General features: G+C 40.8%; 1 protein-coding gene across 2 annotated transcripts in view; it reads right to left on the reverse strand.

Moving 5' to 3' along the window:
- Positions 1-8,958: 8,958 nt before the first annotated feature.
- Positions 8,959-20,404, reverse strand: part of LOC116388803 (gap junction delta-2 protein-like) — an 18,543-nt gene continuing 7,097 nt past the window's right edge. For both annotated transcript variants that reach the window (XM_031857006.1, XM_031857005.1), the window contains one exon: positions 8,959-11,423. In XM_031857006.1, coding sequence (XP_031712866.1) covers positions 10,559-11,423 — 865 coding nt within the window. In that variant the 3' untranslated portion in view covers positions 8,959-10,558. The remainder of the gene's footprint in view (positions 11,424-20,404) is intronic.

Here is a 20,404-nt window from a genome sequence, read left to right on the forward strand (position 1 = left end):
TCCTTATCCATTAATTTAATATAGTATTACAATACTCAGATAGGGCCCATTGTGCATCGTAAAAACTTTACTTTTGATACTTTAAACACATTTTTGTAATAATACTGTTGTACCTTACATTCTTAATACTTGACTTTTACTTTTAATGGAGTAGTGTTACACTTCTATTCAGGATCTGAGTACTTCTTGCACTAGTGGTAACCACCTGAATATACAGTGAACTGATTGACACGGCGGGATGGGGAGTTGGAGGGGTGTTTCTTGGCGGACTGTTCATGTTCAACCAGATGACAGATAGCTGTGTGTGTGACAGAACATGGAAAAAATTATCCAGCAAATGTGTTAATGCTGAAAATACACACAGATGAGAAATTCAACATGTGGTTGAGCTCTGGGCGAGGGGGGGGAACACTCACTTTTTTCCAATCTGAAGTGGTAACAGTTTGTCATTGTTCTCACTGAAGCCGTATACCTGTCCTGAACATGGTGGCTTGATGCTATACCTATAACATCAGTCAGACATTGTCTCCTGTCTTTATTTTGCATCTCTAAATTGCTGCCTTTGCAGGAACTACGCTTATTTCAATTCCAGATGCAGACCAGACTTCCTGTGAGTCTCTACAGGCTGTTTCTGCTCTACAGCAACATCTGGTGGCTCAGGGTGACAGAGAGCAGACATCCTCTCACTGCTAACCTCTTCCTCTGTGGTGTTGATTTAACTCCAAGTGTGCAAACAGTTAAAGTAGCATTATATTCCACACTGCTACTTTTAAATGTGATTATGTTCAACGAGAGGACAATTTTAGATGTCATGCTCATCGTCCTCTAGAATCAACCTCGTCCTGAGAACAGATTTTACAGATTTAGGTACACACTTCAGTGTGTTAATGCCCATGCTGAGAGCTGCTAATTGAAAAAGGGCTGCATGGCGGATGCAACACTGTGACGTCATCGGGGCGTAAAATAGTATGCTGTTACACAAAGAAACTAAACAGATGGAGAAGAATAGCTGAGCACCCAGGGCGACCGTCAGAGAAAAGTGGTGCAGGTTTCTGTTGTTTTCAGTCTGAATAATTAAAGTAAAAAAATATTTTGGGTCTAAAACCCAGAACAATTTTTGATGCTCCATAAAGTGTGTCTCAGTGGTTTCTGACTTTTAGAGAGTTATAAATACTCAAAGTAGAGTGTGCTGTCTTTGGTCAAAAAGTAAGATTTCAGCATCTGTCAGTGTGACAGCACAGTGAATGTACAGACTTTAGAGCCCTTTGGTCCAGACTGAAATATCGTAACAACGTTTGGTACACACATTAACGTTCCCCCACGATGACTTGTAGTAACCTTTCATTTGGTGTCATCCCAAGAACATTTTTTTTTATTTGTCCAATACTTTGGTAAATACCTGCTCAACTGTACTTTTCCCAGGCCTATTAGCATAGTGAATATACCTGCTAGCTATCAGCATGTTAGCATTGTCATTGGGAGAATGCATAGACTGTAGGGAGAATGTTAGCATTTAGCTCACAGAGCTGCTAGCATAGCTTGTTTTTCCAAGTAAAGAAAAATGACAAAATGTGATTTGTACAACAAAGGGAGCTTGGTTTGTCCTTCAGTTTAAATCATGCGGCTAATATTATTAAGTAAAACATGCACATGTTGAAGCTTTACCGACTTTATGACTATCAAGAGGGTAAAGTCATTAAATCTTAATTTTTGGTATCAAGCCAAGGATACTGCTTATGCTTTTAACCTTTGTTAATGTATTGGCTCATTTTATTAGGCATGGGACTGAAGTCCTGATTATGCTTGCATATTTCTGTAAAAGCTCCTGTGGCCAACTGCCAACTTAAAAGTAAATGCTAACGTGATTGTGTACCGTTGGTCCTTGAAACTGGGTCTCCACATACTGAGTAGTGTGTCTGCTGAAAGGCAATTATTATTATTTCAATTTCACTTTTTTTCAGAACATTTCATGCATAGAACATTTCGTATTTAACAACCTGCAGTCTTGTCTTGTGGGACGGAAAAGCAAACCATCAGGACAAATGATAAAGAAAGGATCTTGCTCTTTATGTTAAGAAACAGACAATGTCTTCAACCAGTGTACAGGATAAGCTCTTTATAGACATTTCATGCACACAGCCACAGATCATCAGTAGCAGTGAGCTGTCGGAGAAGGGAAGATGAGAGATGAATAAAGAAGCCTAGATTAAGACCACAGGAGGTCCTGCAGTGCCTGATCCTTTAGGAAAAAATACCAGTTAGACACAACAGGGAACATCTGTTTAAACTCCTCATTTATTCACAACCTTCTTTCCAATCACAGTCTGTGAATCTATGCCGGAAGGCCATAGAATTATGGCCCAAGCACCAACAATGTCTATTGAAACTGTTGCGTTTCTTCTTCTTGTTTTGCCAAATTAATTGACCTTTAAGGGGCTTTATCATGCTCAAAAACCTACCAATTTTGGCATGCATTCAGGACTGGGGGAAAAAAGAGTTGATTTTAATTTTGAAAGGCCACGCCCCTTTCCCCGTACGTTGACTTGAAATTCAACACACATGTCCAGTTCTATCTGGTCGATAAGACCTTCAATAAACAATTAATTGTTCAGTGTATGAAATATCAGAAAATAGTAAAAAAAAAACAACGCTCGTCGTTATTCCCTGAAGCCCAAGATCCCATTTGCCAAATTATTCAACAGTTTTTTTTATCAGTCAGATATTGAGTTTACTATCACAGAAAGAAATTGGAGAACTATAGCCATTTATTTTGACATTTTTGCTTAAAAAATGATAATCACAGTTGTTGCTGATTAATCTTCTATCAATCAACTAATCAATTTTTCATTTCACCACTATGGTTGGTTTGTGGGTGCCTGGAGACATAATGAAACAGTCATGTAAGAATAATAAGAATAAGAAAAATAAAGATTAACAACAGACTAATTATTTAAACGTGCACATGTTGACTTTTCTTCAGTGGCGTAGAAACTATAAAACAGATGGAGACGGATCAGATCGATCAGTACGATCAGAAACATTCTGCACTCGGTTGAAGCTGAAGCAGCATCCCATCGGGGCAAAAAGTGAGGTTTATTCTCAAATGCCTCCGTCTGCTGTTGAAACACTCACGTATTCAGGTGAAAACTAATTGATAAACTGAATTGTCATCTGGTTCTGGTTACGGTCAATAAAGAGCACACAGGAAACACAACAGACTTATTGAATGAACAACCAAAGGGACAGAAGTCTGGTGACTAAATGTCTCCAAGCGTGCAGGAAATAAACAGCAGCATTCACTTACATTGACAGCTAGCACCCTCGACATGCACAAGGGTGCGAGGGCCCAGTCAATGCTGCTTGCAGCTTTAATTGCTTACTGTCTTTTGCTCCGTACTGCAGCAGTTTTAACCTGGTGAAACTCCGAACAGCATGACTTCAGATGTAGTGAAGACACACTCTAGACATGCTGATAATCTGGTTACACAGTGTGGGGGGGGGGGGGGGGGTTTGCTTTAATATGTTTTTCTCACACGAGGGCTGTAGTGTGCAGTTTGGTCCTCTTGGGGGCGCTGTGTTTCAGCGTGAACCTCACCACTAAACACAATGTTCACTCTGCTGTCACTGAGCCTCTCAACTGTGACCCTTAAATATCCATATTAATCTTCTGCTGTGCACCTCCCCCCTCTAATAATGCTATGAGAAGGGAACCAGCTGTGCAGAAAAAAAAAGGGTCTACAGTGCAATTCACATGTTCAAGGTGGAGATGGTGTGTGTGATTACTTTCAACAGTAATCAGGTAATTACTTGTTTACATCATGGCTCAAATCAGATGATTGTCTCCTTTACCCTCAAGAAATGGGACTGCATGAAATGTCACATGTTGAAGACACACCTGCAGTGGGGACATCTGCATGCTCTGATTAACTTAATTGCACACAGCTAATGGATGCCAACTGAATGCTATCTGGTGCAATTACAAAATAAGAATTCCAGTTCATTTATTTGGCCTCGGTTTATTGATCCAGGAGGCCAAGGTGCATGGGCGGGGGATGGGTGCAGTGGGAGGAATTTCGAGCCAAGGGTCCTTGGGCAACCCTTTGTATTTTGATGTATGGACAGATCATGCTGCACAGGAGCTAGGAGGTCACCCGATTGTTTTGATGCATAATGTAGGGCATGCAGTTTATGCATTTCTGTCGATTGCATCCAGCTCTACATCAGTCTGCTTCTAATCCAGTATTCTACTGGAAAGAAATAACAATATGTGTCCTCTTTGTGTGAAGGAGTGTTTCAAAAATGTCTCTGGGTTGCTATTCAGTAGAAGTCTCACTCTCTGTGTTTCAGAAAATGGATGCAGCAGGAGCTGTGTGTTGTTAATCCATGTTATCTCTGGCCATATGAGGAGCTGGTCTAATAACAGAAGGTGTTAAACCTGCTTGTGGCTTTTTCCTCTAAATCACAACCTCAGAAGATTTGTATCTGAGACGGATTCCCACTTCTCCTCGGCTCAGGTCTTTATACTGATATAATGAGACCAGGATTACTCACAAGCAATACTCCCAGAGCTGTTTAACTGCCGGTACTGACTAAAACAATTTCAGCATTACAGCAAAATTGTATTCGTCGATCAAGGTTTCTGTTACAGTAGTTTGACAGTAGAATTCAGAGCCATGCAGGATTACAAAAATTAAAATCAGCATCAAATGACCCACAACTTCCCATATCATCAACATGGGCAAGAAATTATGTGATGCGGGCTCAGGTGCTCCCAGGATAGGTGTTTGTGAGCCGGATCTTTTAATATGTGTGGGGAACGGCCGTATATGTGCAAACATGCATATTCACACATCATTCTTCAGCTGTGGAGGGACATTTTAGCTCTTAAGCGGCACAAGATATTCTATTACCATTGCACAACTTATAAAAAAATGTTTTTGGTGCCCTGGCTTTTTGGTGATAACTTGCGAAAGTTGAAAGTGCAATATCAGTAGTTGTTGAAAAGATTATTGCTGGATTTATTTTGGCACCACTTAACCTGTTGTGAAATGATTTTGTAACTATGCACTATTTCCTCTAAAATCTAATCTGAAATTAGACAAATTGTCTCATGAATGTGATTTGAATTTAGCTCATGAATGAGATTTTGAAGGGCTTTAATTTTGAAATGCTACATCAGAATGTCCTGGTTCTCTCTGAGTGACACTTTGAGGTGGTCTGCTATTAACCAGTGATCCTAAATAGACCAAACTAGGAACATCAGTCATACCGTTTGTCATCCATCCGCATTAGAGCCAGATTTGTGCTGAGTGTATTGTCAGGGGTATTTTAGAGATATACCCTAAATCTGTCCCCCACACAACAAGTTCCCAAAAATGAATTAATCCAGTAAGATGGCATAATAGTCTTGACTTGATCTGGAAGGCTTTGAATAATACCATCAGACAAAACTTGCATATTGTCTGCTCCACATATGTCATATTTCCAGGATTACTGGAGAGAGATCAGCAGAGCTATAAAAGGAGATAATGAAAGCTGGTGAGCTGTTGGGAGAAGATGTCCATGTTTTTTTGTCAGCGTTCTCTTTGAAAAAGGCGGATAAAAAGCCTTTGTGTTGACAGAAAAGGGAGGAATTGGGGTCAAAGACAGTTGATGAGGGAGAAGGGGGTGAATAAGGGATTTCCTGCAGTACTTCAGCTTCAGCAGCTTCGACAGATATAAACAAGGAAGACATTCACGTGAGACCTAGGTGGAAAAGCCGGAGCAGGCCTACATAAAAGAGGACAGAGAAGGGCAGAGTAAAATGTGGAGGTGGAGGAAGCAGTGGAAAGAGTGAGGAATGAGTCAGGTGGAGGAGGAGAGGACCAGATGGAGACAGAGAGAGAGAGGAAGGGCAGAGAGACTGTGCCAAGCAGGGCTATCACGCAAGGAGACCAAGTCACTTGTGGAGAGCAGAATGGAGACTGACACAAATTGATGGGCCGAGACATTAGGAGGCTAGAAGTGGAGCAGGCTCCAGAGAGGAATAAGCCAACTCCAATTTCATCTTTATGAATGAATGAAGAGGCAGAGAGGGGAAATATAAGGAACAGGGGAGAGGAATAATGAAATGATTTTTCGCTTATTGCTGTCTTATCAGGGGATAGTAATGAATCATTTGTGGAGAGTAGGTCACAGAGCGGATGAAAATTTGATGAGGAGGCAGAGGTGAATGCCTGTGGATGGATTGTCGATGCCAATCAATCTGCTAACACAGACTCATCCTTACAGAGAAAATATATTTATTTTTCTTGGATTTATTTAAGGTCAAGATCAGAAAAAAAGGATTTACATTGAACGCCTTACACCAGTCAGTAACATTCAGGAAGCCAGTCACTTCCTGGTTTGAGTAGCAACCTGGATGTTTTTTTGCAGATCTAACGGATAGGTATATATTAAGTGGTATAGCTCATAACTATTCCTTTGGTTTTACTGATGTTTTAGTGTTTCATGCTTTGAGAAAAGCAAAAGTGTTATGGGGTGTAAATTCACTGCATACCCACACATAAATACATTTAAAATGTCACTTTAGTGGAGAGCAGGAAGGAACATTTAAGAAAACAAAAATGGTTAAACAATGGTTATCTTACAGCTTATGACTGGGTCAAATATACCTCCGAATCCACTGTTGTGGAAATGATTTGGGCTGAAGCCAGCATATGGCTCCTATGTTTGGTCCAGCTTGCCCCTCCATCTTGTTACATTTTGTTAATTTGTTCTTTTTGTCATTAACAGTCAGCACGTCAGCCCTACTGTAAAACTCTGTATAACTCCGCTAACCATGTGATTACATGGTGCAGTTAACCGTCTATTTTTATGCTTTAGTTCCACCAGGCTATTACTGACTACCAGTACAATACGCCGTCAGTGTATCATGTCTTCTCATTAAGCTGAAGGCGGAGAGAGCCAGGAGCTATTAAAGTTTCTTCTTTAATTACGTTGGGCTGCACGACTGCATCTGATGGAAGAACAATTCATGTGTTATTGAAAAAAACTTCTCTCGATGATCAATGTTGAATGTAGAATTATTATACACAGAATAATATACACATTTGAATATGGAAAACTAGACTCTAAAGGTTGTTGCTATACGCTAACTCCTGTGGAAAACATCAGTGTGGTAGTCAAGACCACCTAAGCAGAGATCAAGTCGTGACCAAGACCAGAGTGTATTGACCACTGTCCTCCATCTGAAGATGTACCTGAAAGGGGATTTTTCATTAAAACATGTAATATTATGGGGGTATTATTATAGGGTTTTGTAGTTTCTGCTCTATACTTTGCACCAAATTATTTTGAAAGACTTGTAACTGAAGGTATTTTTAGCAGGGAATTACTGTACTTACCTATTATTTTACTTGTGCTGCAGCTGCAAGATAAAGCAAAGAACAGCAGGCGTCTAACTTTCTCCATGAAAGAGTCTCAGGCTGCAGCGGAGCGGCGGAGCGAGAGATGGTGCAGTGCTGTTTCTGTAGTCTCTGTGGTGCTTAACACCATTACTGTGCCCCTGTCACCACAGCAACCGGCCTGGCTACATCCTCAGAAATGCTTTTGTTTAGGCATTTATTGACTATGTGTGTGTGAGTGTGTGTTGTTGTTGTTGTTGTTGAGGATGTGTTGATGTGAATGTATATATTTATTAACACAGTCCTCCATCATCATCACCCTTGTCCCTCTTCCTCTGGTCCCACTGTGCTTTCAGTGTTCCCCAGGACACGGCCACATGACGCCTGGAGGTTTAATAACGCTAAAAGGTCCACCGCCCCCACACTTCTCTCCTCTCTTCCTCGGTATCCTCGCTCATTACTGAAATTATCAGCTCCGTTTTAATAGCTTACCTGCCTATGAGTCACGCTGATCCTGAGAAACAACAGTGTGAGTATTAAACACATTTTACTGTAAAAAAAACCAATACATATACAATTTCACTGCAAAAACATAGGAGTTATTTGTGAAAATTAGCAATTACACATTGGAAAGTTCTTGCATTATAAATATACTTTAGTCAGGAGTTTTATATATTGAGGAAATACAGGTTGAATCTATAATGTATCAACAGAAACTCAGAGACTGCACAAATGTATCTCTCAGAGATGTATCATTTCTCAGCCTTGAATAATAAATGTTAAAGTAGGTTTTGAATCGGTGCAGTTGAGAGCACTGCATTATATACTCTGTGTTGTGTAAGCATTATGTACAGCTCGAAAAGCTACTGTATGTTTTATGTCACAGTAATACCACACTACCATCCACACCAGCAATAGTGGAAGGTACAGAAGTACATCTACTCAAGTCTCTCTTTATACTGCGCCACCTGACTTCCTGAGCTGATGGGTTTACATTGGAGTTACTTGAAATCCTGCTGCGTCTCATACAGATGCTAAAGGGTGCCTTGTGTGTCAGTAGATGCACCCAAAGCGTCGTTTTTTGATGACCTGGGAAATATACCGAAGAGTATTTTAAAGTACTTAGTAATAAGAGTATTGTAAAAAATGCATTTGAGTCGGAACTCAAATCATAATCCTCTTCCAAAGGATTGAGACCGGGCTGGTATTTAAGTACATTTTTAAGGTACTTGAGTATTGCCATTTTCTGCTACTTGCAGTAATACTTCTATTCCATGACATCTTGGTGTGAAATATTGTACTTTTACTTCAGATTTTATAAACATATGATGAACTTCTAAAACAGACTTTTTTTCTGCATGATAATTTAAGTACATTTTGCTGATAAAACATCTGTACAAATACTTAAATAGCATTTTGAACTTTTAGTATTTTCACACTGTGGTATTAGTGTAGTAGGAGTAGTGTTAAGATGCCTTTAGTATGTGTAAACAATCACAACATCCTGATAAAAGTAAAATGGCAGCCTTTCACAGTAATCACCACCCATTTGTTGAACACAGCACAGCCAAAATCTCTGTTTGCATAATAATTTATTCACATATTTTTTTCACATACTTTATATTATTATTGCTGCAGTTCTGGAGCCTTTCAGGTATTCACTTTCAATATTCCCGCCAATGGGATTCTATGTTCATATCTCTTTATAGTTTTCATCTTCATGCATGCTGAGTATTACATTTCACAGGAGCAGGATGCAAATAAATAAAACAGTCTCTTTTTTAAGTTACATGTCATAATCTATCCATTCTATTAATGCTTCGATAACATGCCTTTTTCAAAGTCCATGGGGGGAGCGGGGGGAGGGGGGGGGCTTTTCGGAACATATAGTCTCCATTAGAGGACAAAGGCTTAACAAAGGGCACATTAATAATATATATTGTTAAAGCTGGCAATCTATGATTAATCTTCATTACCACCCAAACCCATTTTCCTCATCCCAGTGAAGGCCGACTACATCGCATCGGGAAAAAGGCTAAGTGTAATTCTTACATTTTATCTATGTACACATATTTTGAAATATGGCACCAAATCAGCTTGTGAAAAAAAGCTTGAGGTTACACGTTAAAATATTTGTGACTACAATACTTTCTCCTGTTCAAATGAAAAAACTCTTTATATAACTCCATTCAGCCCCTCAGACAGCGATCACACTTAATGAGCCAAAGTGGAAACACTGGCACACTTTTCTTGACTGTTCTCAGTTGGTTCTGGGAGTAAACAGTGTGCCTTGCAGGCATTGAGAGCATTGTGGTGCGTGACACAGTGTTGAAAAGTTAATCTAACTCATCTTCAATGCACCATGTGTCTCACTTAGAACAAAAGCTCCCAGGCAATGTCAGTCTGCCGTATGATTGGCACCTAAGAATATGAACAAGAGTGGCGTATTTTAAGAAAAAAGCCTGGTACACCGACAACAAATACTGTGTTCCAGTTCCTGCTGAAAGCTTTAGTGCTGTTGTTTTTTGTGTTTCACTCCTTGGGAATTTCTTATAACATGATTAAAAAGGTGCTTGTTTGTCCATCGAGTGACTTTACTCGAAGATCATGGACAGTGACAAATAACATCATCTTTCTCTCAGAAGCTCAGATTAGCTTAGCATTGAATTTTCTGACTTAAGTCAGACATTCATTGGCTTTTTTTCCCCCACTCACATGCGTATGCATGCACACGCTTAAGCTTTTTGCATATGCACACATAATTGGAAAATTAGGGGATTATTTCTGACCTACAGCAAAGGCAAATAATGAAGAAAATGACTCAACCTCAGACTATCTTTACAGTATTTTAATATTATTAGTAATTGCTCATTTTTGTCTGTTGGGTTCTTTGAAGGCACCTAGTGTCACCTAGGCATCATGTAAGTTTTTTGTGTAACCTTTGTTACAGCAAGACAGTAGCCTTGTTAGGAGGGTGGTCCTGCCCTCATGAAGTGTCAAAGACTCTACTTGGTGAATTGATGCTTTGTCACGACTGCACAGAGTCCGTCTGTGCTCCTGAATAATAATGCAGTGATGATTTTTGTGCCCTAATGATCAGAGGTCCTGGGCCTAGGAAAAGCTCTTCTCCAAAATTTAAGAGGTCCTCGAGCCCCCAGGCAGAGGAGCCTCTGTCAGACGTAGGCTGACTCACTAGATTGGGTCCTGCCCAGGTTTGGGGTCTGGGACAGGTGTGAAACATCCTTCTTGCGGACTTCACAGATGGACTTCCTTCGGGCCTGCACCCCTCGCATGGCCGTCTTTATCTTCCTCCAGCCAAGGTGGTTAAGCTCAGCCAGGTTGAGCAGCACACAAATGCCGCTCACTGCAAACATAAAGACCAGAAACACGGTCTTTTCCGTGGGACGAGACACGTAACACTCCACCTCCTTCACGCATGGGTAGCGATCACACTCAAACATCCCTGGCACATTGAAACCGTACAGGAAGTACTGGCCAGCCAGGAAGCCGATCTCCAGTGCGTTGCGGAACACCACCTGGATGACATAGAAACGGGAGATGCCTTCCTGCCGTCGCACTTTAGCACTCTTGTGTGTTTGAGGGAGCCCCCGGGGTCCATTGGGGATCTCCTTGACCTCCAGGCAGTCATGATCCTCCTTACTGCTGTCGGGGTGCAACAGGATGCCGTTGATGTTGCGAGAGTGAAGCTTGCGAGCGTGATGGTCATGATGGCGGCCGTGGTGACCGTGACCGTGGTGATCCATGTAAGGATGCAGGAGGGAGTAGCTTCTGTCACGCGCTTTAGCAGACTGGTGAACAGAATATGTGATGAAGCACAGGCTCGGCGTGCACACCAGGATGATCTGAAAGACCCAGTAGCGGATGTGCGAGATGGGGAAGGCCTTGTCATAACAAGCCTGGTTGCAGCCGGGCTGCATGGTGTTACAGATGAACATGATTTGCTCGTCCTCGTACACCTTCTCCCCCACTATGCCTACTATTAGGATACGGAAAATCACCACCACTGTCAGCAGGATCCTGCAGAGAGACAGAAGGAGAAGGAAAGGGCAGGATGGGGAGGGGTTGAAAGGGAGACAGGCAATATCAGTTAGTGAGGAACAAATGCACAGGCTCAGGAAATATCTGGGTATGATTCTGATCATTTCAAATTGACTGCAGGTCTTGGTTTAACATAATGTGAATGCTGATTGGATGCTGCTTTGTTGGTGTTGTACGCTAAAACAATTTCAGGGCAACAGAATGAAAACAGTTTTCAGGCAAGCTGTCGGACCGAACTATGTGCCTTTTGTGTGTGCTCATGGGTATGTTCATGCATGAATGTGTGTGTGTGTGTGTGTGTGTGTGTGTGTGTGTGTGTGTGTGTGTGTGTGTGTGTGTGTGTGTGCTTGTGTTATCTCACAGCTGCCGTGACAAACAACACTGTAGGATGGTAGAGGTGAACTCTAGACAGCGTGCACACATGAGCTGACTAATCATAAGAGACTGAAACAGGAGGGGTCGTCAGAAGGTAAAGGTGATGTCACACTCATCTTCGCTGCTGAGCTGAAATGGAACAGCACGCACATGGGCACCAGTATGAGTGATTGCACATATATGCTTAAACAGGGATTGCCGTTCACCAATCCATGGAAATAAGGACTAGTGCCGTAAAATGAATTGTTAGTATTTGTCCGATATTATTTCCTGCTGTCATCGCAAATCTCGTCATCGTTGCAAAGCTATTTAACACATTTTAACGACCTCTTTTTGACATCTCTTCGAGGCATCTCCTGTTTCCAGTGACATGGTAAGAGTGCTGATTATTAGCAGCATAGTGCTGAAACATACAGGTGGCATCTTCTTAAAAACTGGTGGGGACTTCCCGATGAGGCTCATTAGTGCATTTCTGCAGATAGAGAGAGCTGTGTCCAGGGGCTGGAGGATCTAGAGAGCAGTGCGGCTGCTTTTCAAGGCCTCTGAGAGACCGGTGTGCTGTACTGTTATCTTCTGGTGTCGATCCAGCAGGAGCACTGCGGAGGAGGACTGGGGCTTTAGTGCTGCACTGTCAGCTCTTTCTAATGAGCGAGGAAAGCCTGCACATCATGGGGCTCCCTGGTATTTATGCCACAATGCAGTGGATGTGCACGCTCCCTGCGTGGCGGAGCCAATTACTTAGAACACACTTGTTTCCAAGCACAAGAGGGGCCACCCAAGGCAACAGCAGGGACAGAGATAGATGGGAGTTGGCCCCAGGTGGGTTAGAACAACTGGGGTTTAATGGCGGCTATAGCACGTATGACATTGGCCTTTAATTCAAGTGATGTAACATAAAACAATTCCTGTGCATTTTTAGGTACATCAAAAGTTGGTCTTTGTCAAATGAGACTCCATAGTCATTTAATCACTATGGAGTCTCATTTAATTAGGCCTCAAACATTCCCACACCCGCTTTCCATGGCCAGTTACCACAGCAACCAGCGACTTTGTGAAAGGTAAGGAGTTAAAAGGGTTGTATAGACACAAAAGGTATGATGGAGAAAAATGAATAAATTGTGAGAAAAAAATGTATTTTTTTCTTGGGGAGGGAAAAAAATAAACGTCTTCCAGTGGTTCAGGGGTATAGCAGAGGAATAAGTGATGGCGTGAAACAGACCTAAAATAGAACAGGACTGCTGCAGGACTGTTCCTGCTCCACCTGCGAGAGCGTGCCTGTGTGTGGGTTTTTTGGGTGTGTGTGTGTGTGTGTGTGTGTGTGTGCGTGTGTGTGTGTGGGCAAGACAGACATGAGGACACAGAGACAAAGAAGTAGAGTCAGCCATGTGTGTGACTTGTGCAAAATGGCAAACATGTTCGGTCGTCAGTGCTCGGAGCAGCTGTGAGCATATATACGCTACACTGACTTTCAGTATGCTCGGAAATACAACGGAATAAAGCTGCTCTGCACCTTTGGTCTTTTCAGAAGTGAAATGCGGGTGGTGTATGTGATTTACATTCAGTCACTTTGTGATCCTCCGCTGTGAGCCGATGTATCTGCCTCCACTGCGGGTTTGACAGCAGTAGATTTGACCAAAGCGCTGATATTGATGGTGCTCTGCACCACAAGGAGTCCTTTGACGCATTCTGCTCAATGAGATAGAAATCTGTGACCGACACTGCTCATTTAGATGCAAATATTTGTTTAGGAAATACGACTCATGTTCAGTGTCAGTGTGAGAATATGCGGCTCTGGATGCTGATTTAAAACGATATAACAGGATAGAAGGCAGCTTGCAGACCGTCTGCATTCACTGTCTGTTTCTATTCGAGGTCTGCTTCTTCTCATGCCAGTGGTAATTACTACATCATAATAGCATTAACTAAATGTCACTAAGTCTGCCTGCTGTCCACATCTCTGTATAGTGACACAAGCTCACAGACTGGACAGGTCTCTCGTGGTAAAAAAATCAACAAATGTGTCTCAAATACAAATTCAGACTGAGCATTTTTTATTTACTGATGTTGTAATGGAACTTCTGTAGATGATATGTTGTTATATGTTCTCACTCATTAGCAGTGGATACTGTCTCCTCTATCCTTATATGTACACAACACTGTACTGTATCTGAGGCTTGCTCCGAGTCCAGGTCCATTGAGGTTCATTTTTGCCGACTTTTTATGTATACATTCCTGTTGTTGTTTAGTGTCTTTTAACTGTCTTTAACTACATGCATGGCATCCTCTTTCACAGCACGTACTCAGCCAGGAACCAGAAATACCAGAAAAATGACACATTTAAAGGTCCTAAGAGTATTGTTTCTCTAATCATGCACACCAATACAGCAGAAAAAACAAACTTAAGACATGAAACTATGATGCAGTCTATTTACAAGTAAAGCAATTTTATCGTTTTGGTGTCTTTTCATTGAAAGTCTAAAAGCAGCACATCAGCACTTTCAACTGGTTTTCCCTGTTTGGCGCTACACATATAAATACAGTTCAGTTACTATAAATAAAACATGCTCTGTGTACACACCAGTGTTGGACACAACCTACTGATGTGTGGCGTTCTAATTGAGGGCCGGTGAACCTGTGTCTTCCCAATGAATGAGACAGTCTGCAGGAGTCATTGTGAAATTAAACATAAACCAAAAGTAACAACGCATCTGGATGCCCCTCATCAACTTGTTAAGATGAAAATGTTCAAGTTTATTACAGGAAGTTGCCTTCAAAGGTGGAGACATTCTTCACTGAATACCAGTGGAGAGACGTTTTACCTCATCGCATGGACAACTGGCACCATCGTAATTATAAATACATAACTCCTAATTCTCTATGCAACCATGTGTAAATAATTGTGACAGTGGGGATTAACAACAAGCTGTTCATGGCGGGCCCCCCGTTGCATCCCCCTTCCATAGGTTTATTTCACGCCATTTGACCACTGCAGCTTTATTCACCTTAACAGTCAGGATTTTCAGACGTACTTATGGACTTTCCTGAGATAGAAAACTTTTCTAAAGTACTGTACTGCAGATATTGCGTCTATAATTGTGTGTTGGGCAGATTTATGTCGTTAAAATGTCCAAGACATTGCAAGTATTGAGTGTTGTGCTGTGTGTGTTTGCAAGCTTGTGTGTGTGTGTGTTCGTGTCTGCATGTGTGTGTGTGTGTGTGTGTGTACACTTCTGCTGGATAACAGGATAATCAGCACGGGGCAGATTGCTGCATTAGCAGAAAATAGTGGACGAAGGTTATCTGCAAACATCAGTGTTTTAAGTGCTGCAACGAGCCAATACTGTACGTTAGGGCAGATTGGGACTGGACAGCCTGGACCTGCAGAATATTCAATACCCACCATAACGATGAAAAATATTTTGGAGTATCTCAAAGCCGAGGGAAGAATATCAAGATAAGGCTGAGTTGATTAAATACAGTGCATTCTCTATCTATCTCATGGTTCCTTTAACATTCATTTGTCACCACTTATCGCCTCATTTAGCCGCCCGCTCTCCAGAGGACCTCCTTTCAGACCAATCATTACATTTTTGGAGACTTTCTAAATCCCTGACACTGTACAAGCGATCTGATAAGGTTTGGAATAAAATGAATCGAGTCTGTATCCCTGGATTGGGCTCACATGTGAAAGTCTTTTTCAAATTTTCACAATTTCCTTGTCCTGCATCAGTGACAGCTGGTATTTTCATAAAGTGCAAAGATCAACAGAGCTCACAGACAATCTAACATCGACGTCTAGAGGGACGACGAGAGGAGGAAGTAAAGACAATGACAGTTTACATCTGTTGTGTAAACTGATGTGTGCAGGCAGCTGATTGACCTGTGAGATTGCAGTGTAATAGTAGCTGCTCTTCTGCTGGTGTGTCGGCTGGACATGCAGGCACTGTCTCTCCCAGAGGCTTTTACACACACACACACACACACACACACACACACACACACACACGTTCATTCATACAGCAGCTGCTGTCCTCAGCCTCAAGGGACAATAATTGCCTCGAGCACAACATCAGATGCATTGGGAAACACACACACACACACACATATATATTGTGAATATAAATTAGCCTTTAAAGTATATGAGTCAACAAACATATTAAGTATATATTTGCACATATAGGTACACCTACAGTGAGCAGTCCTCTGAAGGACTGGCTAAGTGCAGTGTTATCTGTAGAGAGAGTAAAAATACTCTTCCCGCCCGTATGCTCTCAATAATAAGCTCCACTGATTGCTGATGGCAGCACATAATTAATAAAGACCTCACCAGGCATAGAAATTAGGCAGCTTAATTATCGGAGTGCAGACATTTCTTCCCACCCGCTCCTCATCTACTGTTCCTCTCTCAAACTGTTTTAATAGTTGCCCACACGTATCAGGCAGACTTGCATGACCGCCTGAGGTGCCACTGGGAGCCGGCGTGACGAATACATTAATATGAAGCTAAACTTGTGTGGTGGTTCACTTACTTCTGTCATCTTATCTAAATACTTATCAGCGATAATTTTACTGAGAGTGTGATACATAAATGGTTTAAAAATACTGTAGGCCTCTCGCTGATATTTATTATTTTACACATAAATCACAGAGGTCTTTTCAAGCTGGGAACTTCCTTTGAGCCACAACATGTGCAGAAATGTAATTATCATCAGCTCATTCAACAACTCTGAAGGAAATGACTTCCAGCTGCTTTTCAGGAATAAAGGAGGAAACAGAAGGAGATGCTTCAGTTAACTGCCTCAGTTATACCTAGGCTGAGGTAGACATAAACAGGTTTTGAGTTATGATAATGCCTCACAATGAAAATATGCTAATATCTTCTTCTTCTTCTTCTTTTTTCTAAAGCTAAATTCCTTTGTCGAAACAAATAAATAACACAACCATCGCCCGAAGCTGGAGGATTTTCTGTTTGAAGATATTTCTAATAATTCATTGCACAGCCTGACCATGTGTGGTGATGATGCCGGTGTATGACACAGCCTTCTTCCATCCCGTTCGTCTTTATGCGTCTAAAATGTCCCTTTCATCTGTATTCCAGCCAAAATAGATTTAACCTGATGCCTTTAACAATTTTCCACGTGGTCATGAAGAGTTGCTAACAATCCCACTTTGACAAATAACCAAACTGAGCACAGATTTGTCTGAATTGATGTTATGAATTTATGATTCAAGTGAATGGAAGACTTTGTGGGAAATGATATATGTTTTCCAGCTCCTTGGAAAATGTGCTGCAGACCCTATAGGAGTCATATACAGTATAGTCCCCCTGAACCGACCAATAGACGATGCGAATACAAAATGCTTCCCAGGTGAAATTGAAGTTTTGTTCTGTTGAAATTTTTTGGCTTTATTTTATTTTATCATGAATTTCCCCTCTTTCATTTGTGGTTAACTGGAATTACATGGCTAACCTCACAGTTAATTTATCATGACTGCTGGAGTTGTTGTCGTGATTTATTAACAAGTTTACAAGTCACGTGATGTAGGCTTTTAGAAGTTGTGGTTAATATTGTATGGGGTGAATGTGATTAAAAAAGCGGCACTCATAAATATACTTTGATTATAAAAAAAACAAGTTTCTCCATCTCCTTAAGCAGGTTTCACCTCCTCAGTCATAACCGTCACTGATTCCACTGACTAGGCTTGGTCCCTCTTGGTCCAGCTTGTTTAGAACAGAGGAAAAGATGGAGGATTGAAATCTGAACATGAAAGGATTATAATTGTTTTAGTTTTGAATGAAACATCTCTAAAAATCTGTCACAATGTATTTTATGTGCAATATGTCATCTGTCAATCACTTTTTCAGGATGAGACAAATAAGCAATGACCAAAGGAAAGCAACAACTACGTCACTTTCAGAATCTAGTTAAAAGTGTTACAATGTTGTGTAAATGTAAAAATCTAAAATAAATAGTTGATTTCACTCCTGACGGTTTCATTGATGTGAACAATTGACGAGGAAGTAATCTTTGCTGCAGAGTTAACCATGGCAACCACAATGTCACAGTCAGGTGTTTTCATTTCACTGCTGTTGAAGTGTACAAAGCAGCTGCCTGCAGCTGGTTAAACCATGAGATAAAGGATGGGGACCTGCACAGTTGGGTGATGATTGTCTGCGGTGTCATCACTGGAAACAACCCCGTTCACACTACGCATAGTTTTTTGATCCATCGCTAATATGAAAAGGTTGATTATAATTTTGACAACATGACTCACAGTAGCTGTCATCAGATGTACGGTAAGCTGTGTTGTTACTGAAAATACATCAACACATTCTGCACTGAAGTGTAAAAGTAAAAAAGGGTTACTGCCACCAACTCACACCAACACCTGCTTATGGTTTTTTCCAACTTTCTGTCAGATTATTCATATTTCTGCCAACGTAATGCAACCTGGCTGTTGCTGATAATTATTGCTAGAACTTTCTACTTGTCTGCAAGTGAAAATGTAAAGTACACTAACCACACTATAAAGAGAAGATGATGCAAAAGCACATTCAGGCACCTGAGGATACTGCACTTCCCAAATGTAATAGCTTACTGCGTACTATCATTATGAAAAGAACTCGTGGTTATTAAAAATACATTCTGAATTAATGAACTGTTACAGCAACTTAAAATATGTTTTCATTCGAAATACAAAATTACAGAAAATGTGCAGTCGATATGTTTGCCTCACATTCTCTATTTTTCAGAACAACTTTTATTTGGACTTAATTAAGAGCATGTCTATATCAAAGAGTGCATTTTACTTTCTGATACATGGATTGGTGTTCATTGGACTACAATGATTATTTATTGTTTATTAGAACAAACCCACAGCAGTTCAAAAACGTTGACTGTATTATATCTTAACCACACAGTCAGATTTCTAAGACTCATATCTGTATTTGTTGGAAACATATTTATTCTAAAATACAAAGATTTAAAATCATATCTCTGTACGGTCTACTTGTAGCTGCCTTTATGATCTTGAAGATAGAGCCATTAATCATGCCCCAAAACATTGTACTCTACTTCTGGTTTATGAGAGTTTTGGAATCTAAAAACAGTCTCACAGGCCATTAAAATTAATGAAATTCTGTCCAAACCTAGTTAGGGAATTCAAACATGTAATTGAAACGAAGAACATTTAAGCTATGTGTGGGGAAACATTACACGCCCGGTGAAGCTGAAACACACACCATCAATATGTTGCTGAAATGAATAATAGCCTGTGCTGGATGAACGCTGAGCTCAGCTTTACTGGCAAAATCCCCCTGTCGAACAGTGTAATCAATAACATTCAACATCACGGATTGCTACATAAATAAATGAATGACAACTCTAGATGTGCAGAGAAATGGTTTGATTTGAAAGACGGTCCCGCTCCTCGCCCAAGGATGATGGATTACTAATCCTGTCAAACGCTGAAATATTGCTTCCATTGTTTTGCTTTGCAACACAATCCTCCCAGGCAATATAGATTTTTTTACAGAAAGCTTATTATTAATGATACATGAAGTCGACAGGATGATGCCCTCAATTAAAGCAGAGCATTCCTACATCTCAAATTATTCTGGGAGAAGAAGTAGGGTGCCCGTCTCAAAGTAGGAGACCTCCTTCTTGTCCACATCCTGACCTATTTAGGCAAAGTGGAGAGAGCACAAGTACGTGCACGAAAACTACTGGAGGGAACTACTTTTAGGCAGACCGTCTATGTGTTTTGTTTTTAGAGCAAGCAAACAAGGATGCAGATATATTTGGTTTCATCAAACCTTTCAAGACCGTCTATTCTAGGGCTGTTGTTTTTACCACATGAACAGAGTTTAAGGTACTTTATTCACCGCTCTGTCCATTCCATTAAAAGGCTGGAGAAATCTTCATACATTTTTAATGAATGATTTGAAATCAGTTGCAACTTACAACAAGGGACACATAACATTTATTAAGATTTTATGAAGTACTTATATTGCTAGTAGTGGGGAGTGATGGATGTTAAATGATAGATGTCAGGAACAAATCAAATAAAAGGTAAATGGATACAGATTTGTTTTACAGTGTAGATAAATTATATATGAACAAAATTCGATTTTCTAAAATAACTATTATTCTGATTGAAATGCAATATGATGTAATGCAAAATACATGAGTTCATTCCATTATTGACAACAGAGAGCTTTTGCCTCTTATTAAAGGTGTTGTTTATTCAGACATACCTGCACTGCCGTGTTTGCATAGACGGTGAATATTGCATGTCATTTCTTTCAGGATGTCATCGTCCTCACCTCTTATGAGAGCTACAGTGGGAGCATTACATTCAGATGAATGTTAAATTAAAACACACAAAGGTCTTGTGTATTTTTAGAAGTCCTCATCATTGCAGAGGACACATATTGAGTTTGTGTGTGCAGAATGTTTCCTCAGCAGCAGGGTCAGTCAGCAGCTCCAGAGGAAGGAGCTCTCACACAGATTCTCAGCATTGAACCACTGCAGTGGGGAAACTTCTCTTCCTTCCTCTGTCTCCTACCCCCCATGCACCCACAG

The sequence above is a fragment of the Anarrhichthys ocellatus genome, unplaced genomic scaffold (genome assembly GCF_004355925.1).
Source record: "Anarrhichthys ocellatus isolate YVR2014 unplaced genomic scaffold, GSC_Weel_1.0 scaffold18, whole genome shotgun sequence".
Classification (NCBI taxonomy): Eukaryota; Metazoa; Chordata; class Actinopteri; order Perciformes; family Anarhichadidae; genus Anarrhichthys; species Anarrhichthys ocellatus.